Source organism: Thalia democratica, chromosome 3 (genome assembly GCF_965202585.1).
Source record: "Thalia democratica chromosome 3, ktThaDemo2.hap1.1, whole genome shotgun sequence".
NCBI lineage: Eukaryota > Metazoa > Chordata > Thaliacea > Salpida > Salpidae > Thalia > Thalia democratica.
This window is the reverse complement of record NC_139167.1, coordinates 39,698,586-39,721,840: the sequence shown is the minus strand read 5'-3', so window position 1 is coordinate 39,721,840 and position 23,255 is coordinate 39,698,586. Positions and strand designations below refer to the sequence as shown.

The following is a 23,255-nucleotide window of genomic DNA, read 5'->3' as shown; positions in this document are numbered from 1 at the left end:
GAGTGTTTTATATTGTTTCAAATTAATTAGAGGAAATGTAAAAGTTAAAATACTAAAAACAACAATTGAAAAAAAAAAATCGATTAAACAAAATCATAAGAGCAAGCTGTAATAAAAATTTACTGTAAAAATTATATTTTGCAATGGATGTGTTAGTGTAAGTATCGCCTCAACTTAACAACTTAAAAAAAATTGAAAATTATTAGCAAAAAATAGGAATCATCTTTTTATAATAATGTTTGATTTATTTATTTTCGAGTTGGGTAAGGTATAAAAAACTGTAAAACTAATCAAGTATTTTATTATTGTTATAACTTTAAACTCAAAATGAAATAAGCTTAAGTAAATTTTTAAACAAAAGTTTAAAAATAGTAGTAAATCTTTTAAATTCTTGTTTTTCCATAGTTTTTTCATAACAATAGAATGTTATAAGTATAAATTACCTATAAATTTAATATAAACCTAGCCTTTTTTATATCAAAAACTTACCTTTGATATAAAATATTCGTGTTTTGAAATTTATTACACGTTATTTTGTACAAATCTTTTAACAAAGAAATGCAATTTATTTTTTCAAAACATTGCAAATAATTTAGTTAATAAAATTTGTTATTTTAAAACATAGTTTGTAATTAAAAAAAATTGCTGGTTTTAAACTGTGTTAACATACAAAAATAAACAGGAATTTATTTAAATATTCGAAAGTTTTTCATCTTTATTTCATTTATTTTGAAAACCTAAACTTGAAAGTTTAAAAAGATTAAACATCAGTTAGCTAAAGATTTTTCATCAAACTAAAAAAAACTTATACAAAAGTTGTGATAATTTTAGAAAAAAATCTTTTTGACATGAGTTTGTTGTATTAAAAGTAGTTTTATCAAACTTAAAAAAGATGCTGACCAAAATAAAATTTTAATAATTTTTATTCTTTAACAGCTTGTAGATATTTAATGGTTGTAAAATATAAAGTGATGATGATTAATACCTTTGTTTTATTTATGAATCATCTGAGTTTTTTTAATCATTAAATATTTTTGAAACAAATTAAAAAATTCGACATAACTAACTATATATCGGCCAAGTAAGACCTTTTTATTTTAATATAACTAAAATTTGAAAAAGTTTTAATTTGAAACACAACGTTTAATCTAAATTATTTATTAAATTTTATAAGACAAGTAGAAATACTTTTTAAAACTAAGCAAAAATAAGTAATAATTTTTATTTTAAGGTCCTTTTCAGATTATTTTCTTGAGAGTTTGTACTTTAATTTGATTTTAACTGTAATTTTAACTGAGCAAAAACCTTAAACAGATCTTTAATAGGTATAAGATAATTTGGATGATGTAGTTTTTAAATTTAGCGTAAAACTTTAAGTCTAACAAACAAAGGGCTTTCTGATTAAAAAATTTCAAAACGGAGTACAAAATGCTATTCAGTTTCACCTCGGACCTGCTATGCAGCATGTACTTTAGAATGAAGAAGTATTTTTTTAAATTTAAATCATATTAACAGTTACAACTTTTTAGTTTAAACAAAAGTAAAAAACAAGTTATATTTAATAACAATACTTGCGTTCTTATATCTAGTTCGAAAAAAAAACCTTCTTTGTTAATAATTATTTTTTAAGAAAATGTGCCTTTAGTAACTAAGGCATACTAACTAAATTAGTCACATTAACTACCTTTACTGTGAAACCATTTTAATTGATTTATTTATCTTTGATTTCTAAAATCTCGATATTTTTCTGATTAATATTTTTAATATATCAGTATATGTTTTTTACTAAAATGTTCTAAATTATTGTAAAAGTAGTTTTAAAACAATAACTTGCAACTTTCATAAAATCATATTAAAACAAATATATGTATAACTTTTGAAAGCTTGAAGACAAAAAAAAAGATGTTAAGTTGTAAAATCATCTTAGAAATATCAACTCGTAAAAATACTGGGTCAATCAGAAAAGTAAGATTAATTATCTAGAATTGTTAAATAAAAAACAGTATGTTAAGTTTTTTTTTATCTCTGTAAAGTACAACTTTTCTTGTATCTTCATTCAAACTACAGGATGCTTCTTCATGTGTTTTATAATCTTCATTAAGCTATTTTCTTCATTATTAATGTTTAATTTATATATGTAAGCTGAGTTACAAGTTTGTTGCTTAGCAAGTTTGGGTAAAACATTGTTGTATTTAAACTTCTAGTTTTGAAAATCAAACTAGTGTGTACAATTTAAATCTTAAAGATAAACTATTATATATATATAAACTAGCTTTAGTGTAAAAATTAAATAGTTTTCGATTATTTGTGATAATAAAACTTTTTGGCTTAAAATGTAATTGCAAAGTTTAATGTAGTTTATGAACAGTTTTTTTTTTAAGTTTGACCTAAGCTGTTTAGATAAAGTTAAATGATATACATGTTAATAAAGTCTAGGATTGCGACGATAAGCATTTAACTACATATATCTGTTATTATAAATGAAATCGCGTACCTAGAAATCAATCATTAGTTTACATTATAAATTAATTTTCAAACCTAAAAGAAACACAAATTTAAGTAAAAGCTGTTTTTATCTAAAAACAATTTAACTATGTTCGATTTAGGGCATTACCATTAGTAATAAGCTTTATAAATAATAATGCTTTTAAAGATTAAGCTGAGTGAAAAAGCCACATCTAAATCAGCTGTTTTTATTGCTTGGTTTTAAACTTGAAAAAAACTACTATCATTGGTTTTTAAAGCACGAATAAAACAAAAACACTGAAAAAATGATATCTCAGTAAGTAACTATATGTTTAATCTTTAATGCTTTAAAAAAAATTCCAGTTGAATAAACAGTCTTTTACCTGTTTTTATTTACTTATTTACATCCGGCTCAGGGTTGTCGTCATTAAATGACTTTTTTTAGTTATAAAAAGTTGCAGTTTGTTTAAACTGCAAATTTAACTTTAAACCTCCGTATCTATTTTCTTTTGCATAATAATTTTTTTTATGGAAGTTTTTAAAGTTAAAATCATTTACTAAACAACCAAAAATAAAACACTTTATCAAAAATTTAGTAGAAAGTCAAAATATAAAAGCTTACATTTTGTTTAACATAAAAATAAAGTACAGCAGGGGTATCGATAAGATATGTACTTTAAAAGGTACGCACTTTCGTAAGGTACGCATTAAATCTTAAAAATTAAGTGGATGTATAGCTTTGGAAAAAAAAATCATAATATTAAAAAAAAAAAATGTTAAAGTTAAATAAACAAAAGCATTATTTAAAATGATTATAATAGTGGAAATTTAGTTTTATATTTTTTTTGCAAAAGTTTAATCACTCTACAGTAAACAAAAACAGGCCGTCTTTTTATTCAAGATTCAGTAGAGATTAGCTTTTTTTCGGTACGAAAAGTGTTAATAATGTGTCAGAAATTAAGGTACTTTTATTTTTCTTGGGTTTAATATGCGTACCTTGTAGATGTCCCTATTGTATATAAAATTTTTAAACTAAAATGTTAGTGTACTTGTTTCTTAAAATTTTGTAAGTGAAGTATAACTTAATGTTTAAAGTTAATTAAGTAGTGACCATAATCTTTTCAAATGTTCTATTTTAAACTAAGGTCTTATTTTAAATTTCTGTCATGTTATTTAAAACAGATTAAATATACTTAAATAAAGTTGCTGTTGTTTAAATTTAATTACAATTTAATTTGTTTTAACCTATCTTTTTTAGAATTTTTTCGTAAAAAAACATCGTTTAAAAATATTTATTTAGATTACATGTCACTAAATCTTTTTAATTCTAATAAAAAAAAATTTTAATTTAAAATAAAATGCTATTTTTATGTATAAAAGCTCTTAAAAAAGATAACTTTCTGTTTGTGCTTACGTAACTAATTTTAGTACAACTCTTAATAAGTAAAAAATGGTTTAAAACAGGGTTTCCCACACCTTTTTTTATAAGGCCCCCCTTAAAGAAATTAAAAACGTTATGACCCCGTCCAATAGGTTTCCCAACCTAAATTACCCTTAAGATCTTTTTTTTGCTTTTCATCATTAATTCCAGATTATCTAGTATAAGTTTCCAAACTAACCTTTAATACGCCTAAAACCTTATTTGTTTTTGCTGTTCATCATCAACTCCAAAAAAATCTAATGTAAGTTTAAAATTATGCACTATGACCTCCTTATTAGTCACGGCCTCCACTTAGGCCCCTTTGCATCCTATGTAATCCCTGGTTTAGATGTACAATCTTAGCTATTTCCGCAATAACTACTGAAAATATATACAACATTGTTTGGGAGAACTGAAGTTTATAAAACGATTCTATTTAATGGAAAGTTTATACTGTACACAGGATGTAAGAAAATACTATAAAAGTCCGACTTAATGTCTTTTGAAGCTGCGTGCCTAGCTAACCTTAAAGAGGTTCTAAAATAAAGGTGAAGATAAACTAACTAGGCATTTTTACCAAGAATATCATCTTGGTTCGAGTTGACTTAATTGTCTACCTAATCTTTTTAATGTGATCCAATGATGAAAGTATGTTATAAACACCTACCAACTGTTTATCTAAACAGTCTACCTCTACAGAATAGTCTTTACTTAATTTCCATCGATTACGTTAAGAAATTCTTAGCTTTTGTTTTGTTGAACGAATATAATTCTAACAAATTTATTGTAAAAGAAGTATCTTTCTGTAAGTCGAAGTAAAAACAGAGTAATAATTATTTCTCATGATGTTCATATGAAATAAAGAAATGTTTTTAAAGTTTTTTTTATATAATGGTAAATACTATGTATTTGCACATCTAATATAACGGTGAAGAGAAAAAAAAAATTGATTTCAATTGTAAGTATAGCAAAAAATTGTAACGTACCCGTAATGTGCTATTGACTTTTCATGATTGTTAGAAACATGTGTATTTTACAAACAAAAATACAGTAATTTTGCATAAAAAGCGACATCATCAGTTTGACAAAAAGTTTACAAAAATAGTAGTAGCCAAAGTATGCCAAAAATAGTAGTAGCCATTAAAAACACGAAAAAAATTTGAAGTTTTTCGAAAATGTAAAGCTTTTAAAAATTCCATTTGACCTACGCAGTCTAGTTTTTAGCATTGTTTAACTGATAAGAACTAAGTTGAAGTATTATCATTAGACTCTGAACCATACATATTTATTAAAATAAATTTAAATTAATAAATCTAAGTGAAAATTTTTAAGAAGATTAACTAGACAAGATTTAATCACCCTCGGACTTGTTATAGTACTATACAAGTTTGTTTGATAGACAGTGACTTTTTTGCTCTAATTCTAGGTAGAAATTTATAAATAAAAATTAAGCTAGACGGTCAGCCGACATAAATGCTTTTGTGGTTTATTAAATGACATAACTTTTTTATAAGTTTTATTTAGGTAGGTTATATCTATCTTATCTAATCAAAACAAAAGTATTCAAGTTCGCCTAATGTTTGTTTGAGACTCCATTATCTAAATAGGTCTGTGCAAGTTGTAAATCAACTTGTGAAAGTTTTTTGGTTGAAATTGAAATAAAATAGTGATAGAGTAGTCAACAACCATACAACGTTTAAGCTAGACTTTCAGCGTAGATTATAGACTGAATATGAAGATTTTCGTACCTTATATTACATTGTAAAGGTTTAATTTTTCAATTTACTTGCGTTAAAAATATTCTAACCACGTAAATGAAAATAAGATCTAACTTAAATATAATTATAAGAGCTTACTTTAAGAATTTTAAAAGCAGAATTGAAAAAAGTTGTAAAAGTTTAATAAATGTTATACAACCAAAAAAAAATTCCATTGAAGGAGAATGATATATAGGAACACGTAAAATAATCTAAATTAGTTTAAATTATAACAGTTAAAACAGAATTAAAATATATTTTAAGTAAAACTAAAACTAATAAACAATAAGTTTTGTTTTAGACAAAATAAACTAAATTTTGATACAAAAACAAATCTGTTAAACCTAGCTTGTTTTTAAAATAAAAAGATTCTTATAACAAAATATAAAGATAAACAAACTTTTATTGATCGGGTTAAAAGTAAATGGATTAGAAATGATTGGGTTAGACATGGTCGGGTTAGAAATGATCAGCTCCATATTTTTTTTTTCAGTTTTTTATAACGTATAAAGTATTTTGAATGTTATAAATAATAAAGTTCACTAAAGTTTTTATTGACAATTCTCTAAATTAAAGCGAAAGTAGTTTTGCCCAAAAAAAATAACGTAGGTTAACCGTAGCATTACACAGTTTAGTGGACCATCTACCAGTATCGACATAGTAACATTGCACAGTAGCTAGAGAAATGTCAAACACGTAAATTTTGCTGCCAACTGTAGTATCTTTAGAGGAACGAGCTATAGATGTCGATGATCGCGCCAATTTAATGAAACTTTCACAAACACTATCGCAAACTTTACATCAGTTTATACCACTGCCAACTACAAACCACCTGTTCTTAATCGTTACCAAACTGTGATATTCTCTACCTTTGGTCATGCTGGTCATTGGTGACCAGTAATTGGCAATAGGGTCGTACAGCTGAAAGATTCTAATTCTTCCTTTCATTCCACCGGCGACCACTAAGCTTCCGTGAAAAACCTCGCAAGCGGCGTTCACTATTATTTCGTCCATTGTGTTCTTCACTTGCCAGCTGTGATCGCTCGTCTCGAGCTGTTAACAAGTTTCGCTTTCGGGTGTTTCCAAGTTGTTCCCCAATTCACGTAAATTTTGACCACAAAAGTGTATGTTATTCGTCTTTAAATAACTTTAAAAAATAAAGTATTAGCAACTACACGCTGCTTTAAAGTTAAAATTTAGTAAAGCGCAAAGTTTTTACCTATAAGTACAATCTATAGTTGAAATTTTCAAAGAAATTGTTAAACGTTAACTTGACTGAATTTTTTTTCTTCGATTAGTTTTTAGATACTATACTGTTTTACTCATTTGGATTTATTACTAGACTATTTGTTGCGTTTAGTTTTTTTGTTATTTATTGAAATTATATATTATTTGTGTTAAATACTTAAAACCTTAATTGTGATTTTTTTTTTTTTTGAAACTTAAAATTTCAAGTTTTAACTGTTAATAGCAGTTTGGTCCTGGACAAGACAATAAAATGTACCCGTGGTTATATGAATCGATAACCGAAAGGTTTTTTCGTACACCAGGTCCTTAAACAAAACTTTTTTGAGTATTTTCGTTTTTGTATTAATTAAGATAATGTCTTAATTAAAAACTATTGTTCAATAAAATAAACTCAGAATTTGAAAAACTACTCTTTTTCATGATGCATAGTATAATTGTAAAACATTACAGTTAAAACAATAAAAAAACAGTATAACAGTGTAATGAATAAACAGTGTAACAAAAATTTAAAATCACAGTGTAAAAGTGTAGTAAAAGTTAATTAAGTAGATTCTTCTGAAATAGTTTGTTGTTCGTCCATACGCTTTTCACTGTAATTTGACGATATTACTTTATGCAATTCTGAATCCATCTGTTTTTTCATGTTTTGAAATAATCATTTTTTTAATTAAAAAACAAATTGTTCAATATTTTCGAGGTTGTAACATTAAGTATTTTTCTTAAATTCAAAAAATAAATTGTATAGAAAAACATATTTTACGTGTGTACGTTCTACGATTAACATAGAAAAAAACTCATCTCTAGAAAAAGTTTATAAAGTGTTTATTAAAAAAGCTATTTTGATGGGTAAAAAATAGGAACTAAGTCAGAGTTGCAAGGATGAAAATTTTGTTTGGGTCTGCTAAGTAATATTGAATTAAGTTTAGGGGTTAGGAATAAGCGGTGTTGATTGAAAAGGTTAGTGATTGTTAATAGTGTATAACAGATTGTAAATAAATATATTGTGTATAACGATAGTATATGGATTACAGGTAGAAAATTAAATAAAGAGGTTTGATTGAGATAAATACTAAAAGTTAGGTTAAATTTCAGTTAAAAGTTAACGAATAGAAGTTTAAATAAAATTAGCTACACTGAAAATGAAAATAAAAAATGTTTTTTAAACATTTAAATTTTTTTGTAATTTAATTTTAAATATACTGCACAATGTAAAACGTTTTTTTAATTCTGCTTAGTTACAAACTTAAAGAGTTTAACACAGCACACAAATATTATCAGAAATTTTTTGTGATAAGTTCATTGACAGTTAAAGTAGTAGTAGTTGTGTTTTACAAATATCAGATATACAAATTAAAATAATACAACCTTAAACTATCATAAAAGCATGTTTTTCAGACTCAAAATGACTTTGGTCACCACATGATTATAAAATTTGTAAACCATATGACGCTGTGAAACAAACACTACAAACTCACTCCTTTCAACGGGGTTTCATCTTTGACATTCACCAGTTGGTAAACCGTAGAATTTCCGCTAGTGTCGCCAATGAGCACACTGTTTGAAGTTTGGGAGAAAATACAGCTGGAAATTTGGATGCCAGGCGGGGCCAAGTTTGTGATTATTGGATCCAAACTAAACAATTTAATACACAGTTTTTTTAGCTTTAGTGTTTAAAAACACAAGCAAGTTTTAGAATCACACTAATTCTTAACAAGTTTTGAATTATTTGTTAACGCATTAAATTATTTTTTATAAAAAAAATATTGTTCATAAAATGTATCTTGCAGTGAAAGTTGTTAACTTTGCTTTTGCTTGAAGTACAGTTCTTAAGTAGTTTAAAAGAAAGTTTAGAAATATAAAAGAGCGATAAAATTAAATTTATGGTGATTCTGTTATAAATGCGTTCAAAAGAAAATATGGGCTAAGTATAAAACTGAAAAATAATTCATAAAAACTTGAATATATTTTATAAAACTTAATTTTTAGTTAAACTTATATTAAGTATCGGCACTAGTTAAATACTCTAGTTACTTAGGAAACTTTAAATTTACCAATAAATAATACATTATTTATTTACTTCTAGTTTAACATTTTCTATCAAACAGCTGTAACTTAAAAATCATAGAAAAATCAACGAAAAACAACAGTGAACAAGTTGAAAATACACAAACTTTAAAATCAAAAGTAAAGCACTCTTATTAAATAAAGCCGCAACAAAACAATCAACGCACATGTTAATGGAAAGGTCCCATATTTCCACGGCGCCCTCGTTAACAGCGCAGAACACGGTGGAGCTGAACGGGGACCAGACCACGTCGTGCACCTGCTTCGTCGACGACAGCAAGCTCAACACCGCCCCACTGCTCTGCTGGCTCCATATCCTGATAAAATTGTTTTTTTTAACTTAGGTTTCAAAATAACTGAAAGTTTACTGTTTTGTTAGTTGTTTGACAAGAGCAGATTTTTTTTCTCACCGAAACCGGTCGAAAGCAAAATTGTTTATTAGCTCTTTTATTACTGTTTAAATAATCTCTTTACTTAGTAAAATGAGCAACACTTTATATTTAAATAAAAATAATTTATAGGCTTTAGAACGGCTGAAACAGTTCACAAATAGGTTTTATGTTGGAGTTACTTTGATAGCTTAATGAAACGTTTCATAGCCTTGAATAATTATTGAACTTTTTTAAATATTGATAAAAAAAGATTTTGTACTTTTTGATATCTAAGAAATGAGAGTCATAAACAAGATATCACATTTTTATTTATTTGATAAAAATATTCCTTACAATATCAAAAGTAGTGCTCCAAATTGATATGCTACTGAATCAAGTTAGCCTTGTACAAATTATTTTTGAAAGATATACTAAACTATATTTGTTCGTATAAATTACAAAATAGATTTAAATTAGGTGTATTTGTTAAAAGTTACTTATTGGGGAGAAATAAATAGACTAATAAAATTGCTTTGTGTGTAAAAGTACTTAAAATAAAATTGGAAATGTAATGGTGTATTAAAGTTTAATCACATTATAAAAACTTTATAAAGAAAAAAAGTATAATTTGGAAGCTAAAAAGTAAACTTTTAAAAATTCAGGAAAACAATATTAATGGTAAAGTATTTGGTTAGATAAGTTAATTTAGAGTTTAAGATTTTCTGGTCTAATAAAGTAGTCCTTTTTTCAGAAAGTATATAATCTTATTATAATTTCTTTTAATCTTTTAAATTAATAACATGTTTCAAAGAATAAAGTACGTAGATGAAAAAAAAATTAAGGATTATTAAAAATCAGAAAAAGATTAAAAAATTGAAACAAATCTTTTTTTTTTCTTTGACTAACTTAATAGTCCAATCGGCACTGCATGACAAGAACATGTTTTCGTTGAACAACGACCACTTAACTTTGTACACGGCGCTGGAGTGACCTTGGTAAGTTTCAAGGAACTGCTCATTGTACGAACAGGAACACTTGTGAATGTTGCCTTCTTCGGTGCCTGCTAGGTACACGCTGGTGTCCTGGTTTTGAAACTTTTATTAAGGAAGAGCAAGAAAAATAAAAAGCAGAGACAACTTTTTTTTTAAATTCTGGAAGCTTGCTTGGAAATAACTCAATAATAATTGGAGCTGACTCTATTTAGGAACTATTTAGGAATAACATTGTTTTATTTGGCGTGTATATCTTAAAAAACACATGTGTTTGTGATAATATGTGTATAAAACTATTGAAATTTCAACTGTAACTATTTGATATTTCTACTTCAATTGATAAAAGATATTTACAAAGTTCATATGGTTATTTATCATTTTCAATCTCATTAAAGTATAAATGTGTAAGGATGTCACATTGCAGACAATTAAGAATTTAATTTTTTTTTAAATAATAAAAATAATAAATGTTATTATTTTTCAAATGTAGTGAAATTTAGCTTATAAAGGGATATGGATAACAATTTTAACAGCTCTATTTGAAAATAAAACGACAGTGAAAATTAAATTGTATCTTTATTATAATATTTTAAAGAGATTAAAAGTAACACTTGAGAACGATAACTTCCCAGTGGTGTGTACTTGTGTATTCGCGTTTATAAAGTAGATAGCCTAAGTTGACTGGATTTTCATAGAATAACTATCATTATAATAGTATAAATTATAATTTTATACTTCAAAACATAACCGTACTGAACTTTTTCTAAAAAGTAACTACGAGATGTAAAATGATATTATAAAATTGGAAACATGACTTGTTTTCGTTTACATTTTTATCTGTAATATAAATAAAAAAGTCTTTATTACTAATATGTTAAGAAAAAATTTTTTTTTTTTAAACATCATATTTTAAAACAAAACTGTCACTTCAGAAAACATATAAACTATTATTACTCTACTTCAACATTATAAAATGCTGAGATAAAAAATACAATAACTTTATATAGTAATTTTGAATATGTATGTAAACAACAATGAAGCAAATAAAATTTTTCATTATGTAAAATTAAAGTCTTTAAATTTCGCCATAAACAACTCCTTAAACTAATTTAAATACTTAATATATAAAAAAGCTTAACTTTCTAATTAAGGTTTATAGTTTTAACATATTAAACAAATTAATAATAATAAATCAAACTTTAGGATGAAAATCAAAACTCATTCCGGGCGCCTGCCTGGATAATAAAGCTTCTGGTTTTTCCTTTCCTGTTTTTCTTACTGATGGATTATTTGACTTCTGCACACTTCTTTTTAGTCTCATCAAATCTGGTGAATAAATCATTAAAAATAGAGTTTAGTTAAACTTTAAGTTAAAAAAAAACTGTACATTTTGCTTAAAAACTTAAAATTAATAGCAAACAACAAAAACTTCGACAATACTAATTTTACTTATGGATAAAAAACAAAAAGTATCATCTAAAAGTAAAACACTTAACACGGTTACCAAATGTTTAGATAACTTTTTTACAGGTTTTCGAATGTACAAGTTTTTGCTTCTTTTTTAGTATAAAATTAAGTTTAAGATAAAAAACTGTCTTAAACAGTATAACAACATTGAAAAGATATTGTTAAGCTACTTTAAATGGCTTTTTTAACAGAAAAGCAAAAAATAATAACAAAAAAAATTAATTATCTGTATGATGACTTTTTGTGTCAAATCGAAATTTAATTACTTTACATGGAAAGTTTTTTCAAAGTTCCAGGATTTTTAGTGATTTTTGTTCAAAATTCCATGTTTTTTTCAAATTTTCTCAAATTACAGGCTTTTCAAGATTTTTTTACCCTAAATTGTCAAGTTCCAGGTTTTTCGGCAACCATGCTCTCAAACAACATCTCACCAGTGGACTCGAGTCCTTTCCTGATGTTCCACTCAACAACCCTGCCGTCAGCTGCAACCGAAATCAGCCGTTCGTTCTTCTCGCCCGAGTGGTTCTCACGTTCCACCCACTTCAACTGCCATATCGGGGACGAATGCTTGCCGGGACAATCGCTGTATGTTGTTATGGTTTTGAACTATCTCGTTTTGTTACGCGTGCAAATGTTTATTGACACGATAATAAGTTTAAGAACGTGGATATCGTTTTAAAAAGTAACATGAACTAGTACATTTGCTATAAAGAGTTAATTGAACCCGTTTTTAGAATAAACAAATAATAAAAAAAATCAACAAAATTTACCAAAAATTGTTTCAAACACAAACTATCAACTAACAAAGTATCGAAGACGGGCGTGCCCTGCTCGGACCTGACGTTGTACACGGCTATCGTGCCATCGCTGCACCCGACAGCCAGCAGGTTGGGTTGGTAGGTGCTGAAGTCGGTGGCTGACACTGATGCGCTGCAGTGGTACACTCTCTCCGGGTACTGTTTGTTTTAAACAGAATATGTGGACATTTCGAAGAAAATAATGTACCTTAGTGTACAAAAACGTTAGTTGCTAACTGTAAAAATATAATTAAATAGTTTTTGTTTCTAGATGTAAAATTTCTAGATGTGTAACAAACGCAGTTTCTGTGTTCACAAAACTTTAAAAATTTAGTAAATGTTTACCTCGACGTTTTTCACATTCCAACAACAAGCCAATCCCACTTTGTGTTTGTTTTGTTCGGAAAAACTGAAGCTTCCGTAACCGATGGCAATTATGTCGGAATTGGTCTTGTTCCACGAAAAACATGAAACGTTCTTTTCCTGGAAAAAATGAAAAACAACTTAGTGGAAGTACTTACGGTAAAACACTGATGGCAGCTTTCACAAGAAATGTTAAGTAAGCAGTTATAAAAATATGTAGCAAAAAGAGCTGTCATATTTTTTTGCCCTTATGTGGTATAATAAATATGTAGTTAATGTAAGATATATCTAGTTTAAATTAGGCCATAGGGTATGAGGCACTTTTTCAAATATTGATCTAATTTTAAAGATCTTTAACTAAGCTGGCAGTTTCTTTTTACCGTTTTTTAACTCAAACTAGCTTTTGAGATATAACAGTACAAAGTCGGAGTCTTCAATGGGTTCCTTATAAATAGACCAAACTAAAAAGGAAAAAAAAAGTTATTTCTTAAAATATATCTTCTCCTACAGTATTAATCAATCGTTCTCAAACATTCTTAGTATAATATTAAGTAAAATAAACAATTTCGCTGTAAGATTTTTTTATTTTGTGTGAAAGTTACTTTTACTAAAAAAAATACAATTGCTTTTGTTAATTTTGGTCATATATTTTTTTATTTCTACATTCGTAATTAAACTGCTACAATACTAAATTGTTTTATGATACAAGGAACATTTCCTAAAAGTTGGTGGTTATTTTTTAAGAGATTAAAGAGAAGATAACTTTTTAGAAAAGCTTCGAAATTGTATTTCCTTTTCTATACATTTGTAAAGGAAACTTACTGAAATGACTACATTTTAAAAGTTAAAAAATATGTTAAAGTTCAACAAAAACTATTTCAAAGTATACAATTTTAACTTCCAGATAAGGTTCGATGTCTATTTTTGTAAAAAAAAAATGTTGAATGTCTCCATAGTCTGATATGACATTATTCAACTGTTAATTAGTTCAAGTAAAAAAATAAATAGTTATATGGCATTTGATGTATTTTGAAATGACACTAAATTGTTATTTTAAATGACTAATATCATTACATGAATATTAAAACAATACTTTTAAAAGAGTTAAGTGTATCTTAAAAAACTTTGAAAACAAATAACTTACAAAAAAAATATTTAAAATTTATATTTAAACACAAATTTAAAATATATAAAATATTGTATTACAAACTCGAGTCAGAATGCAGTTGAAAGACCATAAAACTTCCAAACGTGGGATTTCATCGACGGAACTTGATTTTATTGTGCTTGAAGATTTCACCGTCATCGTTTTCGCAGTAATTCCTTCCAATTCTTTGAAAACATCTGCAAAAAGCTTAAAAATGTAAAAACATAGTTTAATTTTCTAACTACCTATCGAGTTGAAGACAATGTATTTTTATCAGTAAAATATTGAAAGTTTTATAAACTGAAAAGTTTAAACTGCAAGCACTAAATGTATAAATATAAAATGTTCAAAATAAGCAAGAGAAGTAGTTTTGTATAGAAAAATAATCATATAATAATGATGTTTAAATAAATATAAATATAATCAATAATTATAGAACAAACGATATAAACAGTTTACATAAAATTGATTGTAAAAATTCATAAAAAACAGTAAAACATTGTAACATAATAAAAACAAATATAACTAACATTCATTTAATATTAACTAGTTTAGATTAAAAAATATTAAAAAAGTAATACTTATTCTTTTTTATTGGGAGTCAAACTAGAAAGCTTTTATAAACAATTTTTGAAATAAACACTTAATACATATATTTTATGACATTGATTTAACTAAGAATACTTGTTTAAAATTTATTAAAAATTTACTAAGAAAACATACAGAGAAAACTATTTTGTATAAATGAACACAGTTTATATGTTATTATACTATAGTATAATTTTTCTGTTTTAAAGTCATCTACGATTTCTTAAAAAACGGACTAAAATTGATATTAAGCAAAATTCTGAAAAAAAAATTCTTAAGATCATCTTTAAATTAATTTTTTTTGTCATATTATCTAAAACATATAAGAAAGCTGAATGAAAACAACTTTTATTTTTCAGTTTTGTAATTCAGAACTAACCTTCATACACGGGTAAGCCTCGGTATGCAGCCAATTTAGACTGGTGAACATTTTCAGTGACTATTCTCTCCATTATGAGTAGCTGCTCCACCAAATTTAAATTTTTTGCTTTAATATAATCCCATTGCTGCTCAACATCTAGAGATTTCAAATTAGTTTAAAACAAAACTGGATATATGGAAGTAAAAACTTTTTGAGAGGATTTCAAGTATAAAAATAACGGTTTAATATATTTTAAAAATTTTAAACTTTTTTATTTACTTCTTTATAAATTTAATTTTGTTTAACTTTTGTTTTTTGTTATTATTCTATTTTGATATGTTAAACATGGGTTTATTTTTCTCTTTTTCTTCTTATGTGTCCTAATTAAGTGGCTTAGGTTTTGATGCCTGAGTCTACCATTGCAAAACAAACAAATATAATATAATATTATTACTTCATAAGACTATAATTAAAAAATTAATAATAGTCTTATTTTCATAATGTTTTATATTCAAGTCTCTAAAGCTTTTTAAATTAATTTTAAGAACTTTTTTGTTTATATACATGGACTAAAGTTATGAAAATAAGAAAACTGCACTTAAAAACTAACAAAAAATTAAACAAGATACAAAAGATTTTTTCAAATGAAGCTTTCTATAAAAATTACATAAAAAATAAACCGAATTTTTCTTCAACTTCAGCAAGTTTCTCAACGGGCGCGTCAATAACAGTGGTTTCAAACCCAACGAACGTAGATGACATGTAGCTGCTGCCTCTGTTACTTGAGTGGCTGGCTGACTTGCTTGCTGTAATGTTCACTAAATATCTAATTAACTGTAGTTGTAAACATTCTTAGTTGGAAGTTTGAAACTTAAAAAAAGAAATGTTTTTTAATATGTTGAACTCTAAAAAAATATCTAGTTCAAGTTATAATTGTGTAAATGTTATATGACTAGTTAAAAATTTAGCTAAACAAACTTAACTTTTACTATAACAAAATTGACGAAACCGGTAGAAAATAAATTTTTTATAAGATTTAACTTTTATTATTTCATTTTAATAAACGATTCTTATCTTAAATTGACATCTTTAACCTAACTAAAATTTATAGTACTTATGAGAAAAAAATATGTCTACCAATCAAACTGGAGTTAACAAAAGTATGTTTTTGAACAATATAAAAAACAATAAGACTACTTTATGCAAATAAAACTTACAAAATGGATTTGGTTTGCTGCTTTCCAGATTCAGCCTTGCATTTTTGCTGTCCGTATTAGGCATGGAACTAGAATCTTTGTTGTAGCCTGCCGAGTGGTCAATTTCACCATGAGCTTCGGTGTCTTTGTCGTACGTATCATACATGTCCCATGTTGTAGCAGTCACACCAACATGTGCCATGCTCGTCTGTATAAAACACCAGCAGTTGATAGCTTTGTTGAAATGTATGTCATCAAACAAAATTCAAATTTGTCCCATGGTACGTTGAGTAATTTGCTTTTTTTAGTATAGCGCAAAAAACTTTTTTTAATATACTTGTTATAAAATAAACTTTAGTTTAAAATATTTGTTACCTTCAAACTCAAACATTCGTACTACTACACAACTGAGAGAAAACTCCTGAATTTTAGATAACTTAGATAAATAAGCTAAAATTTGACATTCTTTATTAAATTTATAAAAATAAATTTATTTATACAATTGGAAGCAATTGCCTTTATGATGTCATAAGTTTAATCATACATCAAGTTAAACATGTTTAAATTGTTACAAATTTCTTCAAGCATAAATATGTTAAGCAACTATTGAAAAAAAGTCTAAATTTTTCAACTAAGTACTTTGCTAGCTTGGACATCTTTATTTTTTGGAGCATCATTAAAAGTTTGCATTCCAGTTTGAACGTAAGAGTCGTTTCCTTCTCTAGATGCACATAGCGCTTCATATGCTTTGTTTTGCTCCCTAGAAATTACGAAAACAAAGAGTTAAACTACAGACTAAATTAAATAAGTTACAAGTTCTTTTAACAAATTAAAAAATATAAAATTAAAAAAAACAAACAACTGATAAAAACTTTTAATCATTTAAGTTTTGTTGATATACCCATCCACAAAAAATTTGAATCATGGGTCAGCAGCCTCTAAAATTAGAAATTAAAAAAAAGCTTACTTGGGCCGGTTTTTTTTTTGTGACATAAAAATGTAAGAACAATAAACAAGAAAAAAAAATTCTACAAAGCAGAATGTAATGAACTGATTGAAACAAAACTTTGCACCTAGCCTTCGAACCGCAGTTTGCCGCCCCTGTTCTAAACACAAACTACAAAGCTTACAAAATAGCAGTGGCATCAGGCGACTTGGTGGAAATGCAGGTGCCCAGCTGCTCGTACATCCAAATGGTTTCGGTTTCTTCCAGGTTCACGTTGACGATCTTGTCCAAATCGTCCTCCGTCACCACGTCGACCTGCTCTCTTCGAACCATTGTCACGTCTAGTGTGATTGTACAGAATTATTATTGAAATATCAAATTAAACAGTATTACTCTACCCCTAAAATCGTTATTTCACTAACACATGTTTCTGTGTGTTAACGGTTTTTCGATCGGATATAATCTATGTTAAAAAACGCTTAAATTTGTATTTTAAAATAGTTATTGAAATATCTTAATTAAAAACTACTTTTAATTGTAAGTAAGTACTTGCTTATATATAACACTATGCATCATTAATATAATACATAGTGTACAACTTTTTAGGGGCAGAGTAGACTGTAGAGCAAAGTAAATGTATGTATGTTTTATAAAATGTACATTTATCATAACATAATAAGTACTAATGTTGTTTTAGCAAATAAATATTTATATAAATAAAAAAAAATAATAAAAAGAAAACATAATTTTGCTATTATAATTGCTCGAGCTTAAATTTTGAGTACACATTACTTTCTTAAAACAAGGAGATTAAATAAACTTGTATAACTAAATTGTTTTTTTGTGCAGTAAAACAAACAATATACAACTTTTTGGAGTAGAAGAAAAAAACCTGCTATTCACTTTGACTTATAACTAAGCACTTTTTTTTTTTAATTTGACACAGGCGCGTTGTTGCTGACAAAAAAGCAATTAGATAACTATATAAAATGAAAAACCGTCCATGCCAGTGACTTCAGTAGGCTCCATGACCGACATGTTTGTATTGTCACTAGTTTGCGCGCTGGACTTCACACCTCCACTGCTCATCATAGATCTGCGAGAAAACTGTCATCAAAAATATGTAACAGCTGTAGACAAAACTACGAAGGCCAATTCTAAGTTTGCAGTAGTCACTAACACATGGTTTGAAAATAAATATACGTGGTTTAATATACTTAGTTAAACAATAGCTTTCCATGAAAATATATCAAATGATCAAGTAAATAAGCCACAAATTGGATAAGGTATTTTTGAAGTCAATGTTTGATAGCTAATTTTATAACGTAAAAAAGCTCAAAACTCAAAAGCACTAAATTACATTAAGTATTGCATAGGTTTAAGTCGGTATATTAGACTTTTTTTTTATTTTTAACTAGATAAGTGCTAAAAACAACATCATTACTGATTCAAACATTTATACAGCTAATAAGCAAAGTTCTCATACAGTTCTTGAAATCTTATAGAAATAAAAATTAACTGTATATAAAAATACTAAACAAGATTTAGTATAATTAAATAGGTACCTTAAAATAATCCAAAAGTAATATAACCAGCTTAATTTTATCCAATTCTGATATTTCACTAAGCTCAACAGTCATATTTTTCATACAACGCAGTCCCTAAGTACAATCAACCTATTTTTATTAATTGTATTTATATTTGACAAGTAAACGTAGAAATTGACTTAAGTAAATTTATTATGGCTTTAGTCTTAATTTTTATTATTACTTATATGATTTGGAATGTTATGATCTTCTATGTACTAATTATTGTTTGTTTATTAACTTATTAATTCAATTATCGAAAAAAAAAATGTTTTATAAATAGTACACGCTTATCTTATGCGTTTACTTTAATATTAAAAACTTGTTTAATTTTTTTGTGTCTACTGTCTAATCAATGGTCTTCAAAGTGTGCACCAGTGCACACAAAATTTATTTTAGGGTGCATGAATTGTAACTTGAAAAGTCATCTTAAATTTTGTAACTTACGCTAGATATTCTAGAGTTGATGACAAAGAGCAAATAAAAAAGGTCTTAGGCGTTTTTAGTGGTAGTTTTAAAACTTATACTAAATATTATGGAAAAAAATTAAAAGGACACAAGCTGTAAAAGGGGGAGTCACAAGGCCATAATTTGAATATAAATACTAGATATTCTAGAGTTGATGGTGAAGAGCAATAAAAAATATAATAAAAAGGCCTTAGGCGCTTTTTATGGTAGTTTATTAAAAAATCTTGTTGGAGGGGGCCATAGCTTTTTTAAATTCTTTAACGAAGGTCTTTTGAAAAAAAGAAGGAAAACCCTGCACTAGATATTACAGTAAATTTGAAACTTATACTAGATATTCCTACCTTGGGGTACACCAAATTTTAATTTTACAATTTAGGGTGCCAGATTTTGATGAGATTGAAGACCACTGGTCTAAATGACTCTAGTTTTTATACCTTTGATGTACAGCATTGCACAAAAAAAAAAACCATAAGTATAAGAACTAAAACTATTATCTAATTAAAATTTGAAAACAAGAATCTCAAAATCATTAAAAGTTTTTTAATGAGGGATATAATGATCAAGATACTGAGAAATTTATTTTTTTGTGGATATCAAAACTTAAACTTAAGTTGTTTATAACTATCTTAACTTAAAATATAAGATAAAACTTGTTCCAAAAAAAAACCTGTCCTTTACTTGTTGAATATGCTTACATATTCTAAAAACATTACAAAAAGTTATCTGCAAAATAAGAAATTCAAGATTTAATTTATGTATCAAACCACTTATTTACATAATTTTTAATTCGTTTTTTACTTAAAGTAATTAAACATAGCCTTAGTTTTACTTAAAATTTAGTTTTATTAGATTTGTATCCATTGCAGTATAAAAGTAACACAAACTCTGGGGTTTAAAGTTTTAAGTAACAAAATTTTTCAGTGACCTAATATTTTTAATGATGAATTTTTTAAAATTTGAAAACAGAAATTATTAAATTTTCTTTAAATTTTTTGAACTAAGTTACAGTGGGTTGTTACTTGCTTTTTACAAGCAAGTCTTATTTTGTAAAATGATGCACATAAACATTTATTTAAGCTAATTTTTGGTAGTTAACAAATATTTCTATACTAGAAAATATAGAAGAAAAATAACTCAAGCTTAGGACAGTTTAATAGGAATATTAATGTGCATACATTAATAAGTAAGTGTAATAAAAGGATAATTTATCATATCAAGAACTAACATAATTTTTATAAAGCCAATATCAACCCATAAAATTTATGGTTTACTTCAAAACACTTTTTTTGAATACTATAGATAGTTCAGAAATATTCAAATAATCTATAGTCATTTGTAAAAAAACTATCTAAACAAATATAAATCTTTTTTACATAATTAAGGAAATCAAAAACTTATATGAAAACTTATTACCAAACTACTTCATTTCGGAAAACAATAGTACAGTGCTTATTCACTTATCTGGACACTTTGGGCAAGATTTTTCTGTAATCATGTCCCGATAACCAAAAATCCGGATAAGTACAAAAAACCAATTTTTTCATATAATAATATAACTGCTCCATATAATGCAATGCATAAAAAAAGTGTTATAATAAAAAGAAATACATAGTAATTGTGAGTAATATATATTAAAATGATAAATATTAAAAGCTAAATATTAGATTAATTAATTCATTTTTTTAAAGTAAAAAACATCAGACTTACTGACCCTCTGCAACGATATACATTTTTTGAGGGTCAAGCAAGTAAAATTTATCATTTTTAATTCCAACTGCCCTAACTACTAATTTTGAAAAAAGATTAATTTTTGTTTAAGAGATAATATAGATTAAAAAAATCTATTGATTAAATTAAAAAATTTTAAACTGACTTATATTACATGCTTACAGATTAGTGATAACTAAGCTAGTTATAAACAAAGATAGAATGTAATCTTTAATAGTATTATTACGTCATAATAATGAACAAAGTTGTAGAATTCATAAAATCACTTTTAATCTTCTCATAGCATAAGAGCTTAAATATTTGTATCATACAAAATGTAAGAGTTTGATATTGAAAATTTTTTGAATATTCTTCTGACTGAAACTGTTCGGATAAGTGAGCGTCCGGATAAGTGAATTCCTGATAAGTGAATAAACACTGTACAACTAACTTGTTTCACTCAAAACAAAAATGAAAATAAACTTAAAAGCACTTATTAAAAACACGAGGAAAGAACTAACTGTGAAAATGGTTGAGCATAAACACTTTGCGTTGCAGTCTTGAACATTGATGCAAAAGAAATAGCAGCATCAGTTGGTGTCTGACTAGACTGACCTTCACCCAACTTTATTGTACTTTTCAGTACACCTTCATACAGTGGTTTTGGTGTCACATCATTACCACGCTCGTCAAATATCTAACACAAAATATACATAACTTAAAATTGTTTAAACATAAAAAAAACTATGACTAAAAGTCTTGCTTTTACCACAAAAGCAAGTTTTACGTACTAATTAAACTTTTGTATTGGTACTGTAATTGACTATAAAAATGCTTCAATTGTTACCTGGTTTGCCAATTTTATTTCAAAAAGTTATGGTTCAAAATTTTAGAGTGCAAAATTAACTAATCAAAATATATAACAAAACTTATTGATTATAAGTGAAATTACTAAACAGTAACTTTTTGAAAAAATTTAAAGATAATTAAATATGCTTTTGTACTTACTTAAAAATAAGAAATGTATAGTAACAAAAATACTAAACTAAAGTTTTTACTTTAACATATCTGTATAATATAACTGCATTACTCTTTATTAACAAGTTGGCCACAGGCTTTTTAAAGAACTTATTTTCTTCCAGGTTTTCAAAAGTGAAAGTTTTCTTTTAAATTTTCAGTAGAAAAATAAATTTAAAATAAAAAAAATGTTTATCGTATAAAACTCCTGAACTATAATGTGATGCTACTTTAGTAGGTGTTTTTTTTCATAAAACTCTATAAAATACGTAAAATCATTCAATAGTTGTTTATTATCTAATCTAAGTTAAAATAGTTTGCATACAAAAATTGTTTGAAATTCAAGTCTTTCAAGTTTTTTTTTTGAAAATATCAAAATCTAGCTTTAAAATACCTAAATTTTCAAGTTTTCACAGGTTTCTAGGTAAAAACAAAACAAGTGTAAAAATCTGGTCAGTTACCGTAACACCAAATCTAGAAGGTTTGTCAATATGATGGTCATGTGCATGATTGCTTGAAAGACTTTTTCTGCTTGAATTTAACACGCTTCTACTAACTCTATGTTTTGAACTTGCTAACGTACTTGTACTAAAAGTTTTTGTTTAAAAGAAATGAGTGTATAACAAATAAAAAACTATGTACTTTAAATTGGTTTTATTATACAATTATACAAACAATTTTAAATTAAAGATTCAGGTATCAATATCGAAAATTTAGGCAAACAGTTATTATAACTTTTGAAATAGAGATTCATAAAAAATTACTAATAATGAAAAACCAACCTCTCCAATCTCGATGATGTATTTTTATGACCTTTAGGTCCCATGATTTATTAAAATTACTGAAGTATTTGATTTTTAAGCCTATAGCAAAACAAAAGTTTCTTTAAAAAGTTTCAGCAATGGTACAGAAACCTGAGGTTATCTATTTAAACTATTGACTATTAAAAACATACATCTTGCTAAAATTATCACAATATTTAGAGACTTTAGTATTTGATTTAATTTTAATTATTTTGAGTTTTATAAAATAAACTAAATAAAAAGTTTTGTTGATACTAATGCTAACTATAGTTTTTAGTGAAAGTATATTTTTAACAAGTTTTATAAATTTAAAGTAACTTCTATGATATAAATAAACAATCAGATAATAAATGAAACAGACAATAAATGAAACCAATAGGTTTTAATTAAAGACAAAAATGTTCTATTTCAATAAAAATTAATCTTCTTTAACCGTTCTTTAGCAACTATTTTGACTTTTATTAGTCTAACATTAAACAAAATCTAAACAG

The 23,255-nt window shown here is 26.2% G+C and overlaps 1 protein-coding gene across 1 annotated transcript; it reads right to left on the bottom strand.

Moving 5' to 3' along the window:
* Positions 1-7,372: 7,372 nt before the first annotated feature.
* LOC145831384 (dynein axonemal intermediate chain 4-like) lies at positions 7,373-22,814 on the bottom strand. The gene is made up of 18 exons (XM_082938630.1): positions 22,744-22,814; positions 22,423-22,549; positions 21,466-21,641; positions 18,182-18,279; positions 17,368-17,524; positions 16,877-16,997; positions 16,259-16,445; positions 15,722-15,847; positions 15,060-15,197; positions 14,156-14,289; positions 12,928-13,065; positions 12,590-12,741; positions 12,217-12,368; positions 11,517-11,644; positions 10,233-10,408; positions 9,123-9,272; positions 8,367-8,523; positions 7,373-7,522 (listed from the first exon to the last, which is right to left on the bottom strand). Exons 1-18 carry the CDS (start codon positions 22,785-22,787, stop codon positions 7,433-7,435), a joined length of 2,451 nt encoding a protein of 816 aa, XP_082794756.1. The 5' UTR covers positions 22,788-22,814; the 3' UTR covers positions 7,373-7,432.
* Between the last annotated feature and the right edge of the window lie 441 nt (positions 22,815-23,255).

Bases quoted from the DNA above. Each gene is read 5' to 3' on its own strand.
- LOC145831384 (XM_082938630.1), bottom strand. From the start codon at position 22,787: ATGGGACCTAAAGGTCATAAAAATACATCATCGAGATTGGAGAG. The intron at 11,645-12,216 runs GTGAGATGTTGT...TTTATTCACCAG, and splicing joins GAAAGGACTCGAGTCCACTG to ATTTGATGAGACTAAAAAGA. The intron at 7,523-8,366 runs GTGAGTTTGTAG...ATGAAAAAACAG, and splicing joins ATGAAACCCCGTTGAAAGGA to ATGGATTCAGAATTGCATAA.